At 38.2% G+C, this 19,519-nt stretch overlaps 2 protein-coding genes and 1 long non-coding RNA gene across 6 annotated transcripts; 2 read left to right on the forward strand and 1 right to left on the reverse strand.

The window, feature by feature from the left end:
• Positions 1 to 3,999, forward strand: APO1 (APO RNA-binding protein (DUF794)). 4 transcript variants are annotated; one of them, XM_048125373.2, is made up of 5 exons: positions 1 to 197; positions 770 to 857; positions 1,114 to 1,187; positions 2,565 to 2,935; positions 3,018 to 3,999. In XM_048125373.2, the coding sequence occupies exons 2-5, from the start codon at positions 803 to 805 to the stop codon at positions 3,853 to 3,855; spliced, it is 1,338 nt and encodes a 445-aa protein (XP_047981330.1). In that variant the 5' UTR covers positions 1 to 197; positions 770 to 802; the 3' UTR covers positions 3,856 to 3,999. The 4 variants fall into 4 exon arrangements, with proteins under 4 accessions (XP_047981330.1, XP_047981332.1, XP_088920672.1 ...); XM_048125375.2 differs by having other exon boundaries at positions 2,571 to 2,935; XM_089064546.1 differs by having other exon boundaries at positions 1 to 195; positions 767 to 857.
• Positions 4,000 to 4,066: 67 nt separating this feature from the next.
• On the reverse strand, positions 4,067 to 5,413 carry LOC125222649 (putative peroxidase 26). Its single transcript, XM_048125376.2, has 3 exons — positions 5,138 to 5,413; positions 4,856 to 5,035; positions 4,067 to 4,734 (listed from the first exon to the last, which is right to left on the reverse strand). The coding sequence occupies exons 1-3, from the start codon at positions 5,396 to 5,398 to the stop codon at positions 4,144 to 4,146; spliced, it is 1,032 nt and encodes a 343-aa protein (XP_047981333.1). The 5' UTR covers positions 5,399 to 5,413; the 3' UTR covers positions 4,067 to 4,143.
• Positions 5,414 to 16,857: 11,444 nt separating this feature from the next.
• LOC125217863 (uncharacterized) lies at positions 16,858 to 19,519 on the forward strand. Its single transcript, XR_016134356.1, has 3 exons — positions 16,858 to 16,982; positions 18,170 to 18,289; positions 19,321 to 19,519. It is a non-coding gene; the product is annotated as an uncharacterized LOC125217863 (long non-coding RNA).

The raw sequence follows: 19,519 nt of genomic DNA on the forward strand, positions 1-19,519 counted from the left end.
CCATCTAAAAATTTCAATAAGAGAAACTCAAATTTCCACTCCATTGCGTCCGGCACACTAGATTCTCAACGTCCCTCTCGATCTCCTCTTTCAAAAGAAGATTTGGTCGCTTCTTCTTCTTTGCTGCTGTCCGCTGTCAAACCAGGTTGCCGCCGCTGCCTGGTGCCATTCCAGCTCAGGCGGCCCCGTTTTTCCCAGTTAAGTTCTTCATTCAATTCTGTATTCTTTAAAGTTCAACTCTAATTTCGGGTTGTTCGATTTAGTTTGCGGATTACATGGATGCAAATGAAAGAAAATTGGAATTGGATGGTGGGAGAGATAAAGATATACCTTTGTAGTTGGATTAGAAATTGGGTGGTTTATGCAATTGTGGGCAGAGGAATAGAGATGGGCGTTTTCCGCCATGGGAGAGATGAGCTTTGTGTATATGGCGTTGAGTTGAAATGGGAATATAAAATTGGAGCATTAAACTTGTGGTGAAAATTAGGGATTAATTTGGTTATTTCTGAGAGAAATAATTAGAAAAAAAATAAATCTCTCCACCAACAGATTTTTGTCTTTTTCTCTCTCACTCTAAAAATTCAACACCACTCCCCCGTCTTGCGAACTCGCCCGAAATTCAAGTAGCGCTGCTTCCGTCAGCCCCAAATTTTTTATTTTGCTCTTCAATTAATCCTAGTATGTTATGAACTTCACTTCAGCCAATAGCAGGGTCCGTGTCTATGTCTTCGTATTGATATTCTGCTATTTCCTTACAATACCAATGCAGGTTTCTAAATTAAGAAATCCTCCTGGAGTGTAAATGCTCCGGCAACTATCCATTGGTGCTTTTGTGCCATGGACTCCACTAAACAAGGGTAAGTATTTATTTTTTTTCCCAAGACCTTTTTATAACCGATTTCCTCTCAATAACCGGATAGAGTGTGCGCATTGGATTTGTTTATCTAACTAACAGTACAACACAATACTGTTTTGATGGTTGAGATGGGGTGATCACAATCAATTTGAGGCATCATCTCCAATTTTGGACTTTTTGTCATTTATTTCTTCCTTTCTGAAGCATTATGAACTACAAACTATGGCATGCTTTATGCTTTATGTTTTTCTTGCCAGGCACTTCACTAGCTCCGGCAGAAAATAAGTCGTTTGATACTCCATTTCCAAGATCAACTTTCCATGGACAAAAGGTTCTTTTTCACCAATTATAGCTTCTCTTGTCTCTGTTATGGCTGTTTGGTGACTTGGGACATGTTTGGTCTGACACTCAGCATATCTTATTATTTATTGTCTTGTAATTTGATAAAATTAGATTAATCTAGAAGCTGTGTAAAAGATTCCTCACCTCCATCAATCATTGTCCAGGGAAGCTACTCCATCAACATTGCTCATTTCTTCTCCTTTATTGTTTGATATATCTTCTGGGAGAAAGAATTCTTTGTTCATTGAAATGCTAGCTTCCAAAGATCCAATTCTACTATGAAGGCCTTTGACTAGTGAAAATTTCCAAAAACCGTTCATTATTGTTAAATACTTAATTCTTATGATATCTATACCGAGTGAAACACTGGATGATGGCTATGTGTTGTTTTCTGCTTTCAAAGAAGTTGCATGGTATTGTGCAACATTGCTTACAGTAGTAATTTTCACTAAATATGCATGAAGAGTGAGGGACAAGAGAACTAATGCAAGAGAATGCTGCTACATGCCATTGATTCATTTGAGGAAGAGAATAATACATTTAGCTCCATCCATTACATTTTCTTCGGAGTAGATGCTTTAAGCTATTTTGTAGAATTAAGTGGAAAAAGACCTTGCTTTCTTGAGAACGCGTGGACATATTCAAAAGCTCCTTAGTGATTCACCTTAAAGCGCGTGTATTTATTTCCTAAAAGCTCTAGGATACTTCATTGATTCTATAAGAAAAGAGTAGTAAACATTATGAAGAAGTGGAATTTGCTGCTATGCTGCGCAACAAGGCCGAAAAGTTCTGATTCCAATTGCAAGGGTGCAGTACAGTGTTTCAGTTACAATTGCTTCAAGACAAGCCTTAATTTCTTTAACATCAAATGAAAAGTGAAACCAGCCATCACATATTATCTTTCTTAGCCATTTATATGAAGTGTACTGCATAATCCAAACTCAGTTGTAATATCTCAGATGCTCTTGAAACGTGCACTCACAATGTCAAGAATCAATTTTTTATTTTTGAACTACAATCTACTTTGTAACATCACATGCATAAGATAATAGCAATTTCTTGACAAAACTCATGTTGCACAGGGGAAAATGTTACATAAGACTTTGATTTGATAAATTAGTTTGCATTTCAGTAATATTGAAGAAGATTATTCATCTGATTATGTAACTTATGTGCCCCTGCCTGCTGCTTCATGTCCCGTTTTATTTTATTTCACAAGCGCACAGTCATCACTTTTTGTTTGCCACTCCCCTGGACCTGTCTATATCTTTTAAATTTTCTCTTACTGAGAATTGAATAGTAAACAAAAGTTAACTTGAAATATTGTGTTACCTATCCCGAATAAAGTTAATAAATGCTTTTGCAGTTTCAGGTTCGCCTTGTGTATAGCAAAGCTAATTCCATATTGAGACCTGAAATATTCTGTGGATATGGAAGGACTAACCATCATCGAAGGGTGAAGAAGCATGAGATATTACCCCAGAATGTGGATCTTCCACCAGTGTTGCCAAAGAAGAAGAAGAAGCCCTTTCCCATTCCCCTGAAGAAGATTGTGGAAGCAGCAAGAGAGGATAAGAAGCTTGCACAAATGGGGATTGAGAAACACCTCGAGCCTCCTAAGAATGGAATACTTGTACCCGACCTGATACCAGTGGCTTATGACGTACTTGATGCTTGGAAAGTTTTAATTAGTGGACTAGCGCAGCTTCTGCACGTTGTTCCAGTCCATGCTTGCAGGTACTGTACAGAACCAGAATGTATTAAGATCAGCCACAAGATTTTAGTCCTTTCAGTAACATTCTTGTGCTTTTTCTTGCAGCGAGTGTTCAGAAATTCATGTTGCGCAGGTTGGTCACAAGATTCAAGACTGTCATGGCTCAACTAGTGGAAGCCGCAGAAATTACCATTCATGGATAAAGGGTTCCATCAACGATGTTCTCACCCCCATCGAATCATACCATATGTATGATCCATATGGCCGGCGAATTAAGCATGAAACCAGATTCAGCTATGACAGGATTCCTGCGGTAGTTGAACTCTGCATCCAAGCTGGGATCGAGTTGCCAGAATATCCTTCAAGAAGGAGAACAGAACCAATCCGAATGCTCGGTAAGAAAGTTATCGACATTGGCGGACATGTTGATGAACCAAAACCCTTCCTACCAGGTAGTCCAGGGTCACAGATTGTTGAGTTCGACACCTACCGAGCCCTGGAGCGGTTTCCTCCCCCAACGGAGCAGGAGGTCCCTATGGTCGCGCAGGCGACAATCAACGCGTACGAGAAAGTCAGATGGGGCGTGACGAAGCTGATGAGAAAATACAGCGTCAAGGCATGTGGGTACTGCTCAGAAGTGCACGTGGGGCCATGGGGCCACAACGCGAAGCTCTGTGGAGAGTTCAAGCATCAGTGGAGGGACGGGAAGCACGGGTGGCAAGACGCGACGGTTGATGAGGTGTTCCCGCCTAATTACGTGTGGCATGTGGAAGATCCGAAAGGGCCACCATTGAAGAGCGCGCTCAAGAGTTTCTATGGCAAGGTTCCAGCGGTGGTCGAGGTGTGCGCGCAGGCGGGTGCTCATGTGCCTAACAAGTACAAGCCAATGATGAGGGTTGACATTGTGGTCCCAGAAGATAGAGAGGCTCCCTTCGTTGCCTAGCGCCTTTGGATGCATATAGATTCAAGGTTTTCCCCTCTCTCTAAATGCACTTATTGTACATATAGATTATGACATTACTCTTTAGGATCTGGCCAGTATTGTTTACTATATCTAGAAAAAATAAATTCTGAAAATTCAATTCAATCATACTTGAGTTATTAAATCCCAGATTATAGCAGCACTAATTCAGCGCAAAAAATATAACACCTGGACACTCTCCATGACAGTAAGAACAAATAGAAAAAAGAAGCAATTTATTTGGAGTAGGTGATGAATGATCCTAGATTTCTAGGTGTAGGGGTTGTTCTTGTTGGTGAAACGGCAGTTTAGGCGAATCTCCCCTTGATTCCCTGTGAGCACCTTAAGGCCTCCCAACCTGCTGATCGAGAGCGAAAACTGCTGCTTCAAGTGCTCCAATATGGCCACGTATTCAAGCGCCAGCTGACTCGTGTTGTAGCTCTGGAGCAGGTCTTGATCCACCTTCAAAACTGCCTTGTTGGACACTAGGTTGCTGTAGTACTTGTTGCTGAACCTGTACTGGTCGTCAGTCAGGAACACGGTCGGGTCTTTCTGGCCTTTCTTGAGGGTTTTGGGGCATTGCTTTCGCAGTTCATCCCGTCGGGATTTGGCAATGGAGGGGTCAGGTTTCCTAGTCTTGTTGAAGTTGTAGAGACGGTCGTTGAGGTTGGCGCAGTGCGTTTTTCCCATGGTGTGTGCTCCAAGAAGGGTAGCGTAGTCCATATCGTCAAGGCCCTTCGATTTGAAGTAGGCGATTCCTTGATCGATGGAGATGGCCGGCGAGGGGAGATCTACCCATGATGCTTTTGATTCCATTCCATCTCTTCTGCCTAAGTAGACTGGATACGAGGGTCCTCCCGCCTATTATAATTTATATATGCTAATCAGTCATTGCTGGCAAATAATAATAAAAAAAAACTACAACAGTAGCTAACGTCACAACTGAAACCACTATATATGTCTCATGGGCCACTGAACGTACAAAATAAAGAGCATCGCGAGTAGCAAGATGGAGGATGTCAGCGCAAGAAACAGCGCGGGGGCATCGTATTTCCAGAACCTTCTTGATCTTGTCAATCAGTACAAAACCATCCAACCCCGAATTTTTTCCAGATGTTTTCTCCGTGTGTGGCCCGTCCAGTAGAATCGACGCATCGCACCCCTGCATGAACATCACAAATATTATACTGTGAATTAGTCCCACGAGTCAACAAAATTAAAACTAGTATAGTATTTAAGATTTGTGTGAAAAAGAAATACTGACATTAACCATGCAGTCTGCGTAGACTAGCTTAAGCAGCTTGGCAGTAATGTTCTTCTCTCGAGTCCACCACAGCCTCACTTGATGCCTCACAAACGGCTCCACATTCGCGCACGTGTTGAGCTTCTTGTACAAGTGCCGCTTCAGCGCCCTCGACTCAGGCGGCAGTGTCACCGCAGCCTGCATCCGCCCCACGTACAAACTCAGCCCTAGCGCCACCGCCAACGATATCAATATCAAATCAAATCCACCTTCTCTCCTCATTTTTTTTGTACCAAAACCAATCTATCCAATCTCGATGTGAAAAGTGCGTGAATATATAGTGAAGCACAGCCATAGGCAGATCGGAAAGCCAAGCTGTGAAAAATAGTAGTATTAGTATATGTTTGCTTCATTAATTAGCTTGTTCCCTTAGATGCATTCTTTTATTATTCTCCAATTAATGTAGTACTATGATCACGTTGCCATGGAATTTAATGCAACTTAGAATTTTGGACGGCTTTCACGCCACCATATACTATTATTCTAGATCCATCGTATATAATACGTTTACGTTGCCATAGATGATTAATTAATAGTAGTATAGTTCTTCATTAGAGCTTTGGAGATGGGGTTTTCACGTCGGCCGAGATCTCTCATTAACTATTTTTAAAATTGAAGTATTAATGTGCGTTACCCCCCACCCAAGAAGTACTTTAGATACTGCTATATCCTATAGTCTATAGACATTTGAAGGGTTGCACAATTTTTATTTTCAATTACATGACCAGTGTTCTTAGTTAAATTTTACAATTATTAATTACGATTCATCAATCCAATTAGGTTTATGATTATATTGTAGTATTTAATTTACAATTTTTGTTAATAGGAGTAATTTCCTATTAAGATTATCCATGAAGAAAATGTCTATGGAAAATTACTAGTTTATGTTGTGTTGAATGGACTTGAATATGCTTACGTACTAAAAAAACATGGTTTTGTTCCATCACTTTAAAAATCTAAACATATGTATAGTTTATAGGGGTTTACTCCACAGTCCACACGATTAACTCTATCTCTCTCTCTCTCTCTCTCTCTCTCTGTATCTTATCTTCTTCTCAATCTCTATTATTTCACCTGCGGCTACGTGGGGCGATGAGCAGCAGTTTATTCCATTTTTCGGAAAGCATGGACGAACTTTTGTTAGGAGTTTTATTGCTCCCTTTTTGAGGTTGTTTTGATAATTTAAAGTAGGTAATATCCATACTTTAAGGTGTTTTACTACTTGAATCCAGTAATATAAATTAAGGTGATCAGCCGTCAAAAATTCAAGATTACAACATCTATAAGATTCATTTATGTACTAAGCATAGATTAGAAAATCAATCTTAACTAATAATCGAAGGTGTTGTAGATATATTTGTATAATGTGGTAGATGCAATGTAGTAAATAATGAACTCAATGCATTGATACAATGGCACATGCGGGACTTTGATACTGGAGCGTCCAAACTAACGTTAACAATTGTATATTTTCAGTATCAATAACACCAGAAACAATCACGACATAACAATACACATAATATGAGATAAATAATTAAAAAATGAGCAATATAAATTCAAGTACAGGTCATCTTCAAAATAATTGAAGAATATATTTTTAAATAAAAAGCATAACATTAAAATTATATTTACTAATATCATATATATGCATATAGAATGTAAGTAAATAATTATTTTATTCTTAGATTATGATGTTACATACAATATTTACATTAAAAAACAAAATAATATAAAAGTACTAGTGTGAAAAAATATTAATGGTTTAACTATAAGAATCAGACAAATAAATTAATTTAGCAATGAGAAAATAAAAATAATTAAATAAATTAATGGATAAATGATTCTATTTAGCTGTCTAGCTTTTAGAAAATCCAATCAACATATACTCGCTGCTACTGGGATTCGGATCTGTGACGAACGAGATACTAGACCAACCACTCGCGACCAACTGACCTATGGAATGACATGATAATTATTGAATGAATAGTACATATATAGGAAATTCTAAAATGAGTGGGTGGTCTAAGGGTCTCCCATGCTCCTTGCTAGGTCCGCCTCTGCAATGATATAATGTTATATTATATTTTTCTTAATATTTAATGTCACATGTCAGTTTCAATGAAAGATGACAATCTCTAAATATTTCAAAAACTAAGAGCATCCACAATGGCGGCGAGCGGGCCGGCTAGCCAATTCCCGGCGTTGGCCGGTCCGCTCGGCGAACCATTGCAACCGGCGAGCGCCATTTCGGCGAGCGCACGCCGGTTTGCGAGCGCTGGCCGATGCGCTCGTTGATTGGATGGCTGCCATTGCAGGCGGGCGATCGGAGAGTGATCGGCCAACAATTTTTTTTTAATTAAATTTTTGAAACACTATATATACGCGATTTTCACGTCATTTTCATTCGCACCACTTGTGTTAACGAGTTTTCTCTCTCTCCTAATTTCTATACAAGAGCAACAACGTGAAATGAGTAATGCGGGTGTTAGTAGTGGTAGTAGTGGTGGGGATGCTGAGGAGTACGAAAGGCAAATGGACTAAGCATTGGAGGCCTATACGTCCGGTGAGATAGACCGGCTGATACAGGGGGCTTTGCAGCCGGCGGTACCTCGACCTCGACCCTTTGTCCACCGCCGAGCAGTGATTGATCGGGATCACCAAACTGCACATCAGCGGCTATATGACGACTACTTCGCTTCGGAGCCGCGGTTGGGGGCCAACCTTTTCAGGCGGAGTTTTAGGATGCGCTTGGAGCTGTTTATGCGTACCGTTGACGCTTTAGAGCGTCGATACCTGTGTTTCCAGTTCAGGTACGACTCGGCAGGCAGACCCGGCCACACCTCTATTCAAAAGTGCACTGCGGCAATTAGGCAGTTGGCCTACGGAGGCGCGACAGACATGTGGGACGAGTACCTCCACATCGGTGAGACAACTGCCCTGCAGTGTCTGAATTATTTCCGTGAGGGCGTTGTTGAAATATTCAAGGACCAGTATCTTCGAAGCCCTACCCCGACAGACTGTCAGGATCTGATGCAGATGTACGTGGAGAAGCATGGGTTCCCGGGGATGTTAGACAACATAGATTTTATGCATTGGGAGTGGAAGAACTTTCCCGCTGCCTGGAAGGGTTCTACTGTTAGAGTTTGTATACTAGAAATCACCTTTTGAGTGATTGAATACTGTTAAAACTCTTATTTTATTTTTCAAAGGAATAAACAGATTATTTTTGTCATAATGTTGTTATGTTTTACATTTAATGGATGTTTATTACATGTTTAAATGTATAAGTAACTTAACAAAGTCTAAGTCTTTGTTTTAGTAGACCGGTTGTGGGCGTCGTTCACTTTAAGGTAACACGGTCAGTTCTGAACAAAGAAAAAGAAGAATTTCACAACCTAGATAGGCTTAGACTACCTATCGTGAAAGGTTGCAATGTCAGTCCGATTATTTCTAAGCCTTACTGAAATAAGATGACGTTGGTGTGGTATATCACTGAATTGGATCTAACAGCGAGACATGTCTTTATGCTATCTACTGAAAGACGAGGTCTCGTAAATTTTTGTTTCTTAATCAATGTACGTTAGCATTTAGCATACGGTATTGATTATGCACTACTTTGACTTACCAAATGGTGCGAGTTTTTCGCAACCCAATAAGCCTGGTATATTGGGTAGTGGTGATTAATATCTAGCGGTGCTAGGATTGCTATTATGTTGAATCGTGCACGAGGTGAGTCTCGTTTGATAACATCCTCAAGAGGAGCTTGAAATAAGGTTTTATTATTCGGAACCTAACTAGTTGGAGTTTAATTACTCTATGAATAATAAATAAGAATTTCTTGCTGAGTCCACTCTTGGAATAAATAAGATATTAATTAATTAAGTCCATAGCAGATAATAATTAATTAATGGATGTTTCTATCTTAAGCGCGGAAAATAAATATCAAGCGATGGAAACCCGGAGTACTTATAATTTCGGATATGGATGGGGAGTGCAATATTACTTCTGTACTGGCTGCTCGTAATATTCCAATTATAAGCTTATATTAAATTAGGTTTAATTTAATTAGTAAAAAGCTAATTGGAGGAACTCATATCCAAAACCTTCCATAGATCCCTATCTGGGCCCAATATGCGACTTAATATAAATAGGAGAATAAATGAGACAGAAAACACACTTTTTCTAGCAAAAAATTTCGTCCCTCTCTCTCTCTAGTAGAGGACGATTTTTCCTCTTCTTCGAGGGATAAGTTTTTCGTCTTCTTTATTTAAGTCCTAGTATACTGGTGAGATCAGCCCACCCTGATATCAGTTTACAGTCCGGGAACCAGACAGAAGATCCGTGGTTTTGTACTGAAGATCTTCACGTGGAGAAGGCGCTAGCTATCTTCGATTCTTTGGAGAATCATCAAGGTAAAATAGCTAAATCGTAGAAAAGCATGTTTTAGGTTTTAATTAATTTAAAGCATGATTTATTTGAGTTGTGAGCATGATACATGTGACAATTGCGCGAATAGAATTTGTCTAAATAATTCGCTAAATAGATCAGAATTATTATGTAATTGATTTATGTGAGCGCTTACGCTGCCAACCCCTTCATCTACACCACCGGCTACAAGGGAAAGAATCCCACGATGATCCTCGAGGCCGTAGCTGATTATCGGCTGTGGATTTGGCATGCGTATTTTGGGGTAGCAGGGTCGAACAACGACCTCAACGTCCTCCACTCGTCTCCCCTTTTCAACGAGCAGTGCCAGGGCGTCGGTCCAGCCATCAGTTTTGTCGCCAACGGCAACCGGCATGATATGGGTTACTACCCTAGGTGGCCCGTCTTTGTGAAGACGATCAGATGCGCAAATGAGGACAGAAGACCTACTTTGCGGAACGGCAGGAGTCGGCGCGCAAGGACGTGGAGCGCGCATTTGGTGTGCTCCAGTCCCGATGGGCGGCAATTAGGGGTCCAACGCGTTTGTGGCATGTCGACTATATTGCTTCTATAATGTACGCCTGCATTATCATGCACAACATGTTAGTCGAAGATGAAGGTGTACAACTGACTAGTTGGGCCAATAACGATGAAGCCGGTCCAAGCCACGACGTGGCCACCCCCAACGTACGAAGGGGGGTACCTCACGATGAAATCGGCCGCCTTCAGGCACATGCCGACATGCGCCAAGTGGCGGCTCATATTCAACTCCAAAAGGATTTAATTGAAGAGTTGTGGGCGCGGAGGACTACACGACGATAGTTTTTTTTGTTATATGTATTTTTTTTATTATGTAATTTTTATTTAATTAATGTACTTTTTTTATTTTAATGAAATTAATGAATTTTCCCATATATGTGTCGTAAATTTTATTCCGTATTTTGTGTTTAATTTCGTAAATTTAGTTGTTTTTTTAATTTTGATTGTTGTGGCTAGCCTATTGCTTGTCCAGTGGCTTGTCCTGATGATGTGGCAGGAGGAATTTTAGTGTTGATGATGTGGCAGGAATAGTTTGTGGCTGGCCTATGGCTAGCCTAAAGCCATTGTGAATGCTCTTACAATATAATGCTCTCCATTGTATTAGTATACTCCCTCCGTCCCGCTTTAGGAGTTCCGGTTGATCAATTTTGGGTATCCCGCTTTAGAAGTACCGGTTGGGATAAATTAATAAAAAATGTCTACAAAGTGTTAAAAGTGTTAAAAGTGGGTCCCAACATCCACTACAACTAATAAAAAAATGTTAAAATTGGGTCCCAACATCCACTACAACATTGATTTATTGGACACTCAATTAAAAGTGGGTCCCAACATCCACTACAATATTTATTTATTGCATAATCAAACACTCTTTTCTTAAAACATGTGACCGACTCAACCGAGACTCCTAAAACGGGACGAAGGGAGTAATATTCTTCATTGCATTAGTATAAAGTTCTTCATTGCATTAATATGCTGCCCTACGTCTATGTACAAATGTGATTTAATGAAGTTTGTTGCAGTGGTTTTAATGATGATGCGAACATCGTTGTTTACTTGAAGAACGGCGAGGAATCATGCAAGAACAGTGGAATACTTATTACGGTGGATGAATGACGACACAAACAAGATGATGAACATTTTGATCAATTGTGAGATAGAGTGAAAGATGCCAAAAACGAGCTTGAAAATTCATTTGATAAGTCGAATCAAAGCCTCAATGAATAAATAATTTGAGAGAGAACTCAAGAGAGATCAAACTCATAATATTAATCTTCAAAAGTATGTCTTTTTAGTCTAACAATGAGACTTTTATATAAACAAAGAAAATTTTAAACATACAAAACAATAAAACTTAAAGGAATAAAGTAGAAAGAGAACTCTAATTGGTACAAGAAAATAATATTAAAGGCAATTAGTACTCCCTCCGTCCCACTTTAGGAGTCCCGATTTACCATTTTTGGGTGTCCCACTTTAGGAGTCCTGGTTGGAATATTCCATAAATGGTATTAGGCCCCACATTCCACTAAGGCATCCCCAATGGGGCGGACGATGCGACGGATGATGCATCGTCCCTCGCATCATCCGCCACTGACCCATTGTCTACGCCCGATACATCGTCCGCGGACGATGCTCGGAGGATACCCATCGTCCGTCGCATCGTCCGCCACTGTGGATGACACAGACGATGGGTCACGGACGATGCGACTCGTTTCCGTTTTTCTTTTAATTTTATTAAATTTTCAAAACCTATATATTCCTCTCATTTCACTTCATTTTTCACTTCACTCTTCACTCTCAAATTCACTACATTTTCTACATTTCAGCAAAATGGATTCTGGAGATTATCCGAATAGTCCGATGTTCGGTGGTGCACGATGTCCAGGTACAGAACCCGACGAATACTGGCCATTCGACACCAACGCCGAGTACGATCCCGACTTCAGCACCGATTCGTACGGGTTGTCCGACATGGAGCCTTCTCCCCACCGCCCCTCATCCGCCGCCGCACCTCGCCACCGCCCCTCCGCCGTCGCTGCCGCTTCCTCCTCCGCCGCCGCGTCTGGGTCCGCCACCAAGAAGAAGCGGACCAAGGCACGAGCCCAGAAGTTGCCTACAAGGGAGGTGTGTGAAGAGTTCGCCCCGGGAAGGACGAACTACTCCGACCCCGAATCCATCGTCTTGACGAGATGTTGGATTGATCTTTTGGAGGATCCGGTGTACGCCAACAACCAGAAGGTGACTGCGTATTGGGAGCGCATCGCCGAGAAATACAACTCGGCCAAGCCGGCGTACGCGTACAAACGCCACAGGGAGCAGCTCCGCAAGCACTGGGATCAAATAAAGAAGCAGGTAAATTTGTTCGCGGGGGAGTACGAGAAGTGCGAGAGGGAGCAGGCCAGTGGCGAGAGTCTCGGGATGTGCGGGACAAAGCGATGCAGTCGTACATTTCATTGTACGGCGATTTCAAGCACTACCAGTCCTGGGCGCTGTTGAGGGACAAGCAGAAGTTCGTTGGTGGTGTGATTCCCCAATCGACAACGGCGAGGAGGAGGGCGTCGAAGCGCACCCTCGCTGATTATACAAGTAGCGATAGCGGCGCGTCTCCAATAGACCTCAACAGTCCGGTGTTCGAGGATGAGAGTTCCGGCACACCGATGTCCTCCCAGCGTCCCCCTGGCGTCAAGGCTGCCAAGAGCAAGGGCAAGGCCACATCCTCCTCCGCCGCGCCGCCTGACCAGGCCCCGTCGCCGACCCCGAGTTCGACGCCTTCTGCGACTTCGACTGCGGCCCATGCGTACGCGGATTTGGCGGCCTCCTCCGACTACAGGACGTTGTTGGACGCGCACACCGCCCTCATGCAGGCGACCAACCCGACTCAAATCGAGGGCATCCAACGGATGATCGATGGCCTCAGCCACAAGTTGGGACTTCTCTAGACTAGCCTCCTTTTTTTGTATTTAGTGCTTTTTTTTATTTCTTATTTTATAACTTTTTTTTAATTAAGTAAATTTAGAATTTCCCTTTAATTGTGTTGTTTTTATATGTTTATTTTTATTTTTACATTTGCAAACATAAAAATATAAATACAAAATAGAAGTAAAATGCTTAGGGTGTCGCTTAGGGCAGGCTATAGTCCGGCCCACTGCAGGTGGATTAGGAGGAGGATAAAATGCTGACATGGTGGTGCATAGGGCATCGTTTAGGGCGTCCCATTGTGGATGCCCTAACCTTTTTCCACTCACATTTTATTATAAAACTAATATAAAAAAGTAGGATTCACATTCCACTATCTTTTTTCACCAACTTTCCTTTATATTTCTTAAAACTCATGCCGAACTCAACCGGGACTCCTAAAGTGGGACGGAGGGAGTAATATTTATCAATAACTTTCCATCTATTATTTCTAATTAACTAGTAAAGCAAAGAAATATATCAAAATAACCTAAGCAATTTAGAAAATCTTAATTTATACTATAAGGAATGGAAATTAAAGCTAATTAACTTCAACATGCTTATACGTGTATAATGCTAAAATATGAACTTCCTCCATCTCACAATAAGAGTCAATTTTCACCATTGCGGTACGCCCACAGTAGCACATTTCACTTTTACCATAAAAGATAAGTAGGTCTCACATTCCACTAATGCATCGTACTCACATTCTATTATAAAATCAATATAAAAACGTAGACCTCAAATTCCACTAACTTTTCCAATCATCTATTCTTTACATTACTTAAAACTCGTGCTCTCATTAAATGTGACTCTTGTTATGAGACGGAAAGAGTATAATGTTCACACAATAAATTAGATCTACCAATGTTATGTTCTTGTACAAATAATGAACACACGATAAATTCGATCTAGGCCCATTCATTTTATATCTTAATGAACCATGTATTTAACCTTAGTTTTGATATAAGATTTTGCTTCATCCTAATTCCTAACCCTCCCTATATATACACACTCATTTAAAGAGTTGGACTAGAATCAAACTAAAAATAAGAAGTTACGATATATAGTATCGAAAAATATTATATCGTGTATCACATTGAAAATACCATACTGCATTAGGGGTTGTAAAATGGGTTATTTTTATCTCGACCCGCAACCCGCCAGGTAACGGGTATTCACTACTCGACGATAACGGGAACAGGCGGGAATGGATAGTGTGTTTTAGAGTTTTGCGAGTATACCCGTTAATCTCGATATTATTGGTATTAGTCATATACCATCTTTTAATACTCCCTTCATTCCATGCTAATAGAAGCGTTTCAAATAGTTAAAGTGGAGAAAAAAATAAATAGTTAAATAATAATAATCATATACACACTCATTTTGGAAAAAAAATAATAAATAGTTAAAGTGGAAAAAAAGTGAAGCAAAAGAGAGAATAATGTAGAGAAGAGTATTATTTTTCCAAAATAAGTGCAGAAAATGAAATGCCTCTATTAAGACGGAACATAGGGAGTACTTTATAGAACATACAATTGAAAGCTCACCTGAACTAGCTATAGAGTGTCCCTTCACTTTTAATCCCAATCTATTCAAAGCTTACTATCGATATTAATAAAGTAAATTAGGGAATATTGTCAGCTATTAGGATTTTCAAAATTTCTTTTAGGATTTCTAGTCGCGTATGGGTGCTCGCAATGTTGGGTACGGGATACCTGACACGGATATCGGGTAATCCTGATATGTTGCGGGCAAATATTGGGACAACAAATTTTGCTAAAATCGGGTACAGATACCCAACTTGTCGGGTGCGGATACCGACGGGTAACCCGTTTCACCACCAGTAATTACCAATTTTTTTGATGCACCAATTTGACCCTATTTTTGCACATGGAAATCACCATAATCTATCGTACTTTGGACTCAAAAATTAAATACATACCTTTGACTATGAAATGAAATAGAAACTTAATTCGTGCTTCTATTTAAGTATCAAGATTGTACTGTTATTATGGACTTTATACTCTTACCGGTTTTATGTTAATTGAGTCATTTTTATATTTGGGAAAGTTCCAAGATAATTGAGTCATTTTTATGTTTTAACAAAAAGTAACTCTCTATTTTGCTTTATTCTCTTGTTTTATTCGCCATCCATTTAATACATTATTCTTAAACTATGTGTCGGAAAAAATTGTCTAATTAACAAGGAATAGATGGAGTATTAATTTCTACAGAAACCCTAGAGAACTATGGGCCAGGCCAATCTTATTAAACTCATCACATTTCTTCTTTTGAGAATAATAAACTTATGACTTGTATATTGACATGAACTTACTGCCCAATGCAATACATTATCCACGGACTTATATATTATGACTTGTATATTGACATGAACTATATGTTAAATTCCGTTCCTATTCAATTCTGGATAGTTGTTTTCATTTATTGGCTTATCATTATCTTATCCTATTTCCTGCTATTCTTGAACTGATATATAACCAGCGGCGGACGCAGGATTTTAATACAGGACTGTCAATTATGTGTTTTTAGCTAGTAACGATAACGCCAGAAACAATCACAACATAACAATACACATAATGTGAGATAAATAATTTAAAAATGAGCAAATAAATTAAATTTGCCAATATAATTGAAGAATATATTTGAATAAAAAGCACAAAAATTAAATTTGCCAATATGATATATATGCATATAATTATTTTTATTCTTAGATTATAAAAATTACTCTGTGATATTACAATAACAATATTTACATAAAAATATAAACAAATTAGTATAAAATTACGAGTGTGAAAAAAGATAAATGAATTTATTAGTAGCTATGAATTAACTATAAGAATCAAACAAATGAATCCCTCCGTCCCACTTTAGCAGTCCCATTGACTTTTCTGCACTCGTTTTGTAAAAATGATAATAAATAGTTAAAGTGGAGAAATGGTAAAGTAAGAGAGAGAATAATGTAGAGAAAAGTCGTATCTACATTATTCTTTTTTTTACTTTACCATTTCCCCACTCTAACTATTTATTATCTTTTTTACAAAACGAAGGCAGAAAAGTTAATGGGACTGCTAAAGTGGGACGGATGGAGTACTTACTAGACAAATACTCCCTCTGTCCCTTTAAAAATGAAACGTTTTCCTTTCTTGGTTGTCCCATTAAAAATGAAACGTTTTCTAAAATAAAAACAACTCTATCTTTACTTTTTGATCTCTCTTACTTTACTCTCTTTTCATTAACTCACAGAACAACACTACATAAAATCCCGTGCCGATTCTCAAATATTTCATTTTAAGTGGGACGGAGGAAGTAAATTAATTTAGCTATGAGAAAATAAAAATTCTAAATAAATTAATGGATAAATGACTTTATTTAGCTGTCTAGCTTAGAGAAACTCCAATCAACAAATATGTAACATCCCATAATTTATCTTAGACGAAATGTACTATTTCGATATGAAATTCACCAAATTAGGTTTTATATTTGTAATATTATTAAATGGTGGATAAACATACTTTAATTCCTAATATGTATATGTATGTGTGTCTCGTGTAATATCAAATACCTTAACTACTTAAATATTAAAGAATAATCTAGAATGGTTATGGAATATGGCTTGTAAATTTAAGGAAAATTCTAGAGAATATGTGTAATGTTTTACTATTTGCCATTTGTCCAAATTTTTAACCACACATTTAATTAAATATTAGGAAATACTTTTATGTATTAGAGCTACATTTGTTTTCTCCTTGTTTTTGTTTTCCATCCGGCAAAACCGCCGTTCATCTCTTCCCCAACCTCCATATCTATTTTCTTCCAATGTTGATCAATATATATATCGATTTGATTGTGTACTCATAGCGTTGAGGTAACTTTCTCTTACTAATCTTATTCTATAGTATGAAAGTTGATGAAATATTGAATTGAAAGGTTGAGGGATTTTGTTAGGCTGTGAGGGAGGAGAATGGTGACATGAATTGTTTTGATTTATCGCTAAATATGTGATTACTGGATAGATTATTGCATGTTTTGATCTATCTTTTAAAAACTGGTGAAGTCTTAAATGAAAATTGAAAGTAAAAATTAGGTTTCTGGTTTTGATAGTTAGACGTTCAATCTATATGAAGTTTATGGTTTATGGGATGATTAAAAGTGAATTGATACAAAATTTGATTTTAGAGGTTTAAATCCCCTGTTTTTCGGTGACTTGTTCTGAATTGTTTAGCATGTTTAGGACAGTGAAAACGGTGGTTTAATAATTTTTAAAACAACATTGATGTATCTAGTAGTGCCCTGAATAATTTGGCGATTTTAGAAGTTCCGTTAGTATTTATAATAATTGGTTTGAAAACATTGACAGAAACTGTCCATTTCTGATAGTCTGTGGGAAAATGATAATATCTCCCAAATTATTATTAATTTTTGGATGAACATTGATGCATTTTAAACTAGACATCTTGAGGTGTTTAAAAACATAAGATCAAGCATCTAAATCCTTCCGAATGAATATAGAATGCGAATAAGGAATCAGTCCAGGACAACTGTTATTTTAGAAAATTGAGAATGAAGGGAAGACTAAGATGATATAAAAAAATAAATTTATTTTTGAGTTTTATTCAGGAAATTATGATCCAGGGTAATAGTGTGTGATTAGGTAAATTATTTAAGGAGTTTCGAAGCAAGATTAGAAATTTTAGAATATTAACCACATAAGTATTTACATTCTGGAAATAGTGGCATGGATAGTAACATAAGGTTTGATAAATTTATTAAGATAACTTAATGATATAAATTAATATGAATCTGATATGTACTTGAGATAATAATATAAAGAAGGTGTATAATTGATCTTGGAATTTATTGAAGTCTATTGGTATTATTAAAGAATTTATGAAAATAATCCATGAATAGTATCTTGTGAATAATAACAAAATAATTAGTGATTTTAATTAAAAGGGTTAATGAAACAAAATGGATACATAGTGAACATATAGAATAATTAATGACATAAAGAATGTATAGAATTTATAATTAATATGAGTTACTTGTGAGTAGTGCATAAGGCGGAGGATTATCGACGGTGGTAAAAAGATAGGATAAGGATTGGAAGAGAAAAGGTGCAAAGTGACTGAAACATAAAGGTGTTCAAAGGGCTTATGCTCATAAGCCCGCCAGGTAGCATGCTCAGCACTTAAATGGCCTAATTCTCTTATGTGCTTTAATGTGATTAATATGTGACATATTGTCTTGATAAATTATTATTAAGTTTGTGATAAAAGACTTATGAATTAAATATGAAAATAAGATTAGTTGTTGAATAAATTGGTATGAGCTAAGAAAAAGAGTAGAATGTGATTGTGACTGTAAATATGACGTGATAAGTGTGAAAATGACTTTTTTTTAAAAGTGAATATGATAAATTATATATGTTGATGAGGTGTATATGTCTGACCTGTCAGTGATGATGTCTGTCTATCTGTGATATGTCTGATCTGTCTATGTTGATGTGTTACGTTTGAAACTGTCAGAAACAAAGTATACTTGACTGTGTTTATGCCCCATGCTTGAGTGTATTCTGTGGGTACAATTGGCATGCCATAGGACAGCAGCGCTGCATTATCTGTGATCACTCGTCTTCTGGATAACCGAAGCGAGGATCGTCTCTGATCTATCTCTGAACTCTCTGTGATTCTGCACCCTAAATGGGTGGTCTGTGCGGAGTCCTCTTGAGGACAAAATCCGCGTCTGCATCTGATTCTGAGATTCTAATTCTGCCTCTGATCTGGTCCGTGTACCCTAGTCTGTCACTAAGCACTTAATGGGGCTATATGTGTTTGATTATGTGAAAATGCTGATGATTAATATACATGTTAATGTGTGAATAATAATTGGTGATATATTTTACTTTGTATTCTATCCTATTGGTTTACGATGAGATGTATGATTATAAGTCAGGTAAATTCCATGAGATAGAGGATGATGACTATTGATATGTTCAGTGATTGATATTACTCAATTGTTGGTTTCTGGGCATGTAATGGTTATAAGGGAGATGCTGCCTAAATTATGTTAGGAATAAATAAAATGATAATAATATGATAGATGTGGTAATAATTGGTAAATAACATAATAATAAGAATTGTTAGAATTTTAAGTTGTATGATTACTTGAAGAGGATTTTGGCTAAAGTGTTGAGTTTGCTACAGGTTAGTTCGCATTGGAGAGTACGAGTTGATGTTTGTTCATGTCTGTCGCAGCGCTGCATCCTTGGTGGGTCACTGTGCTCTATTAGAGATAGATCTTTTGAATTGTCAGTTGTGGCATGTTAGAACTAAATTTTATACTAAGTTATCTTCGCTGTAATACTAAATATTAATTAATAATTTAATTATTTGGTTTGAATTA

The sequence above is a fragment of the Salvia hispanica genome, chromosome 1 (assembly GCF_029641045.1).
Source record: "Salvia hispanica isolate PSC_SH4W2 chromosome 1, Shi_PSC_v1, whole genome shotgun sequence".
NCBI lineage: Eukaryota > Viridiplantae > Streptophyta > Magnoliopsida > Lamiales > Lamiaceae > Salvia > Salvia hispanica.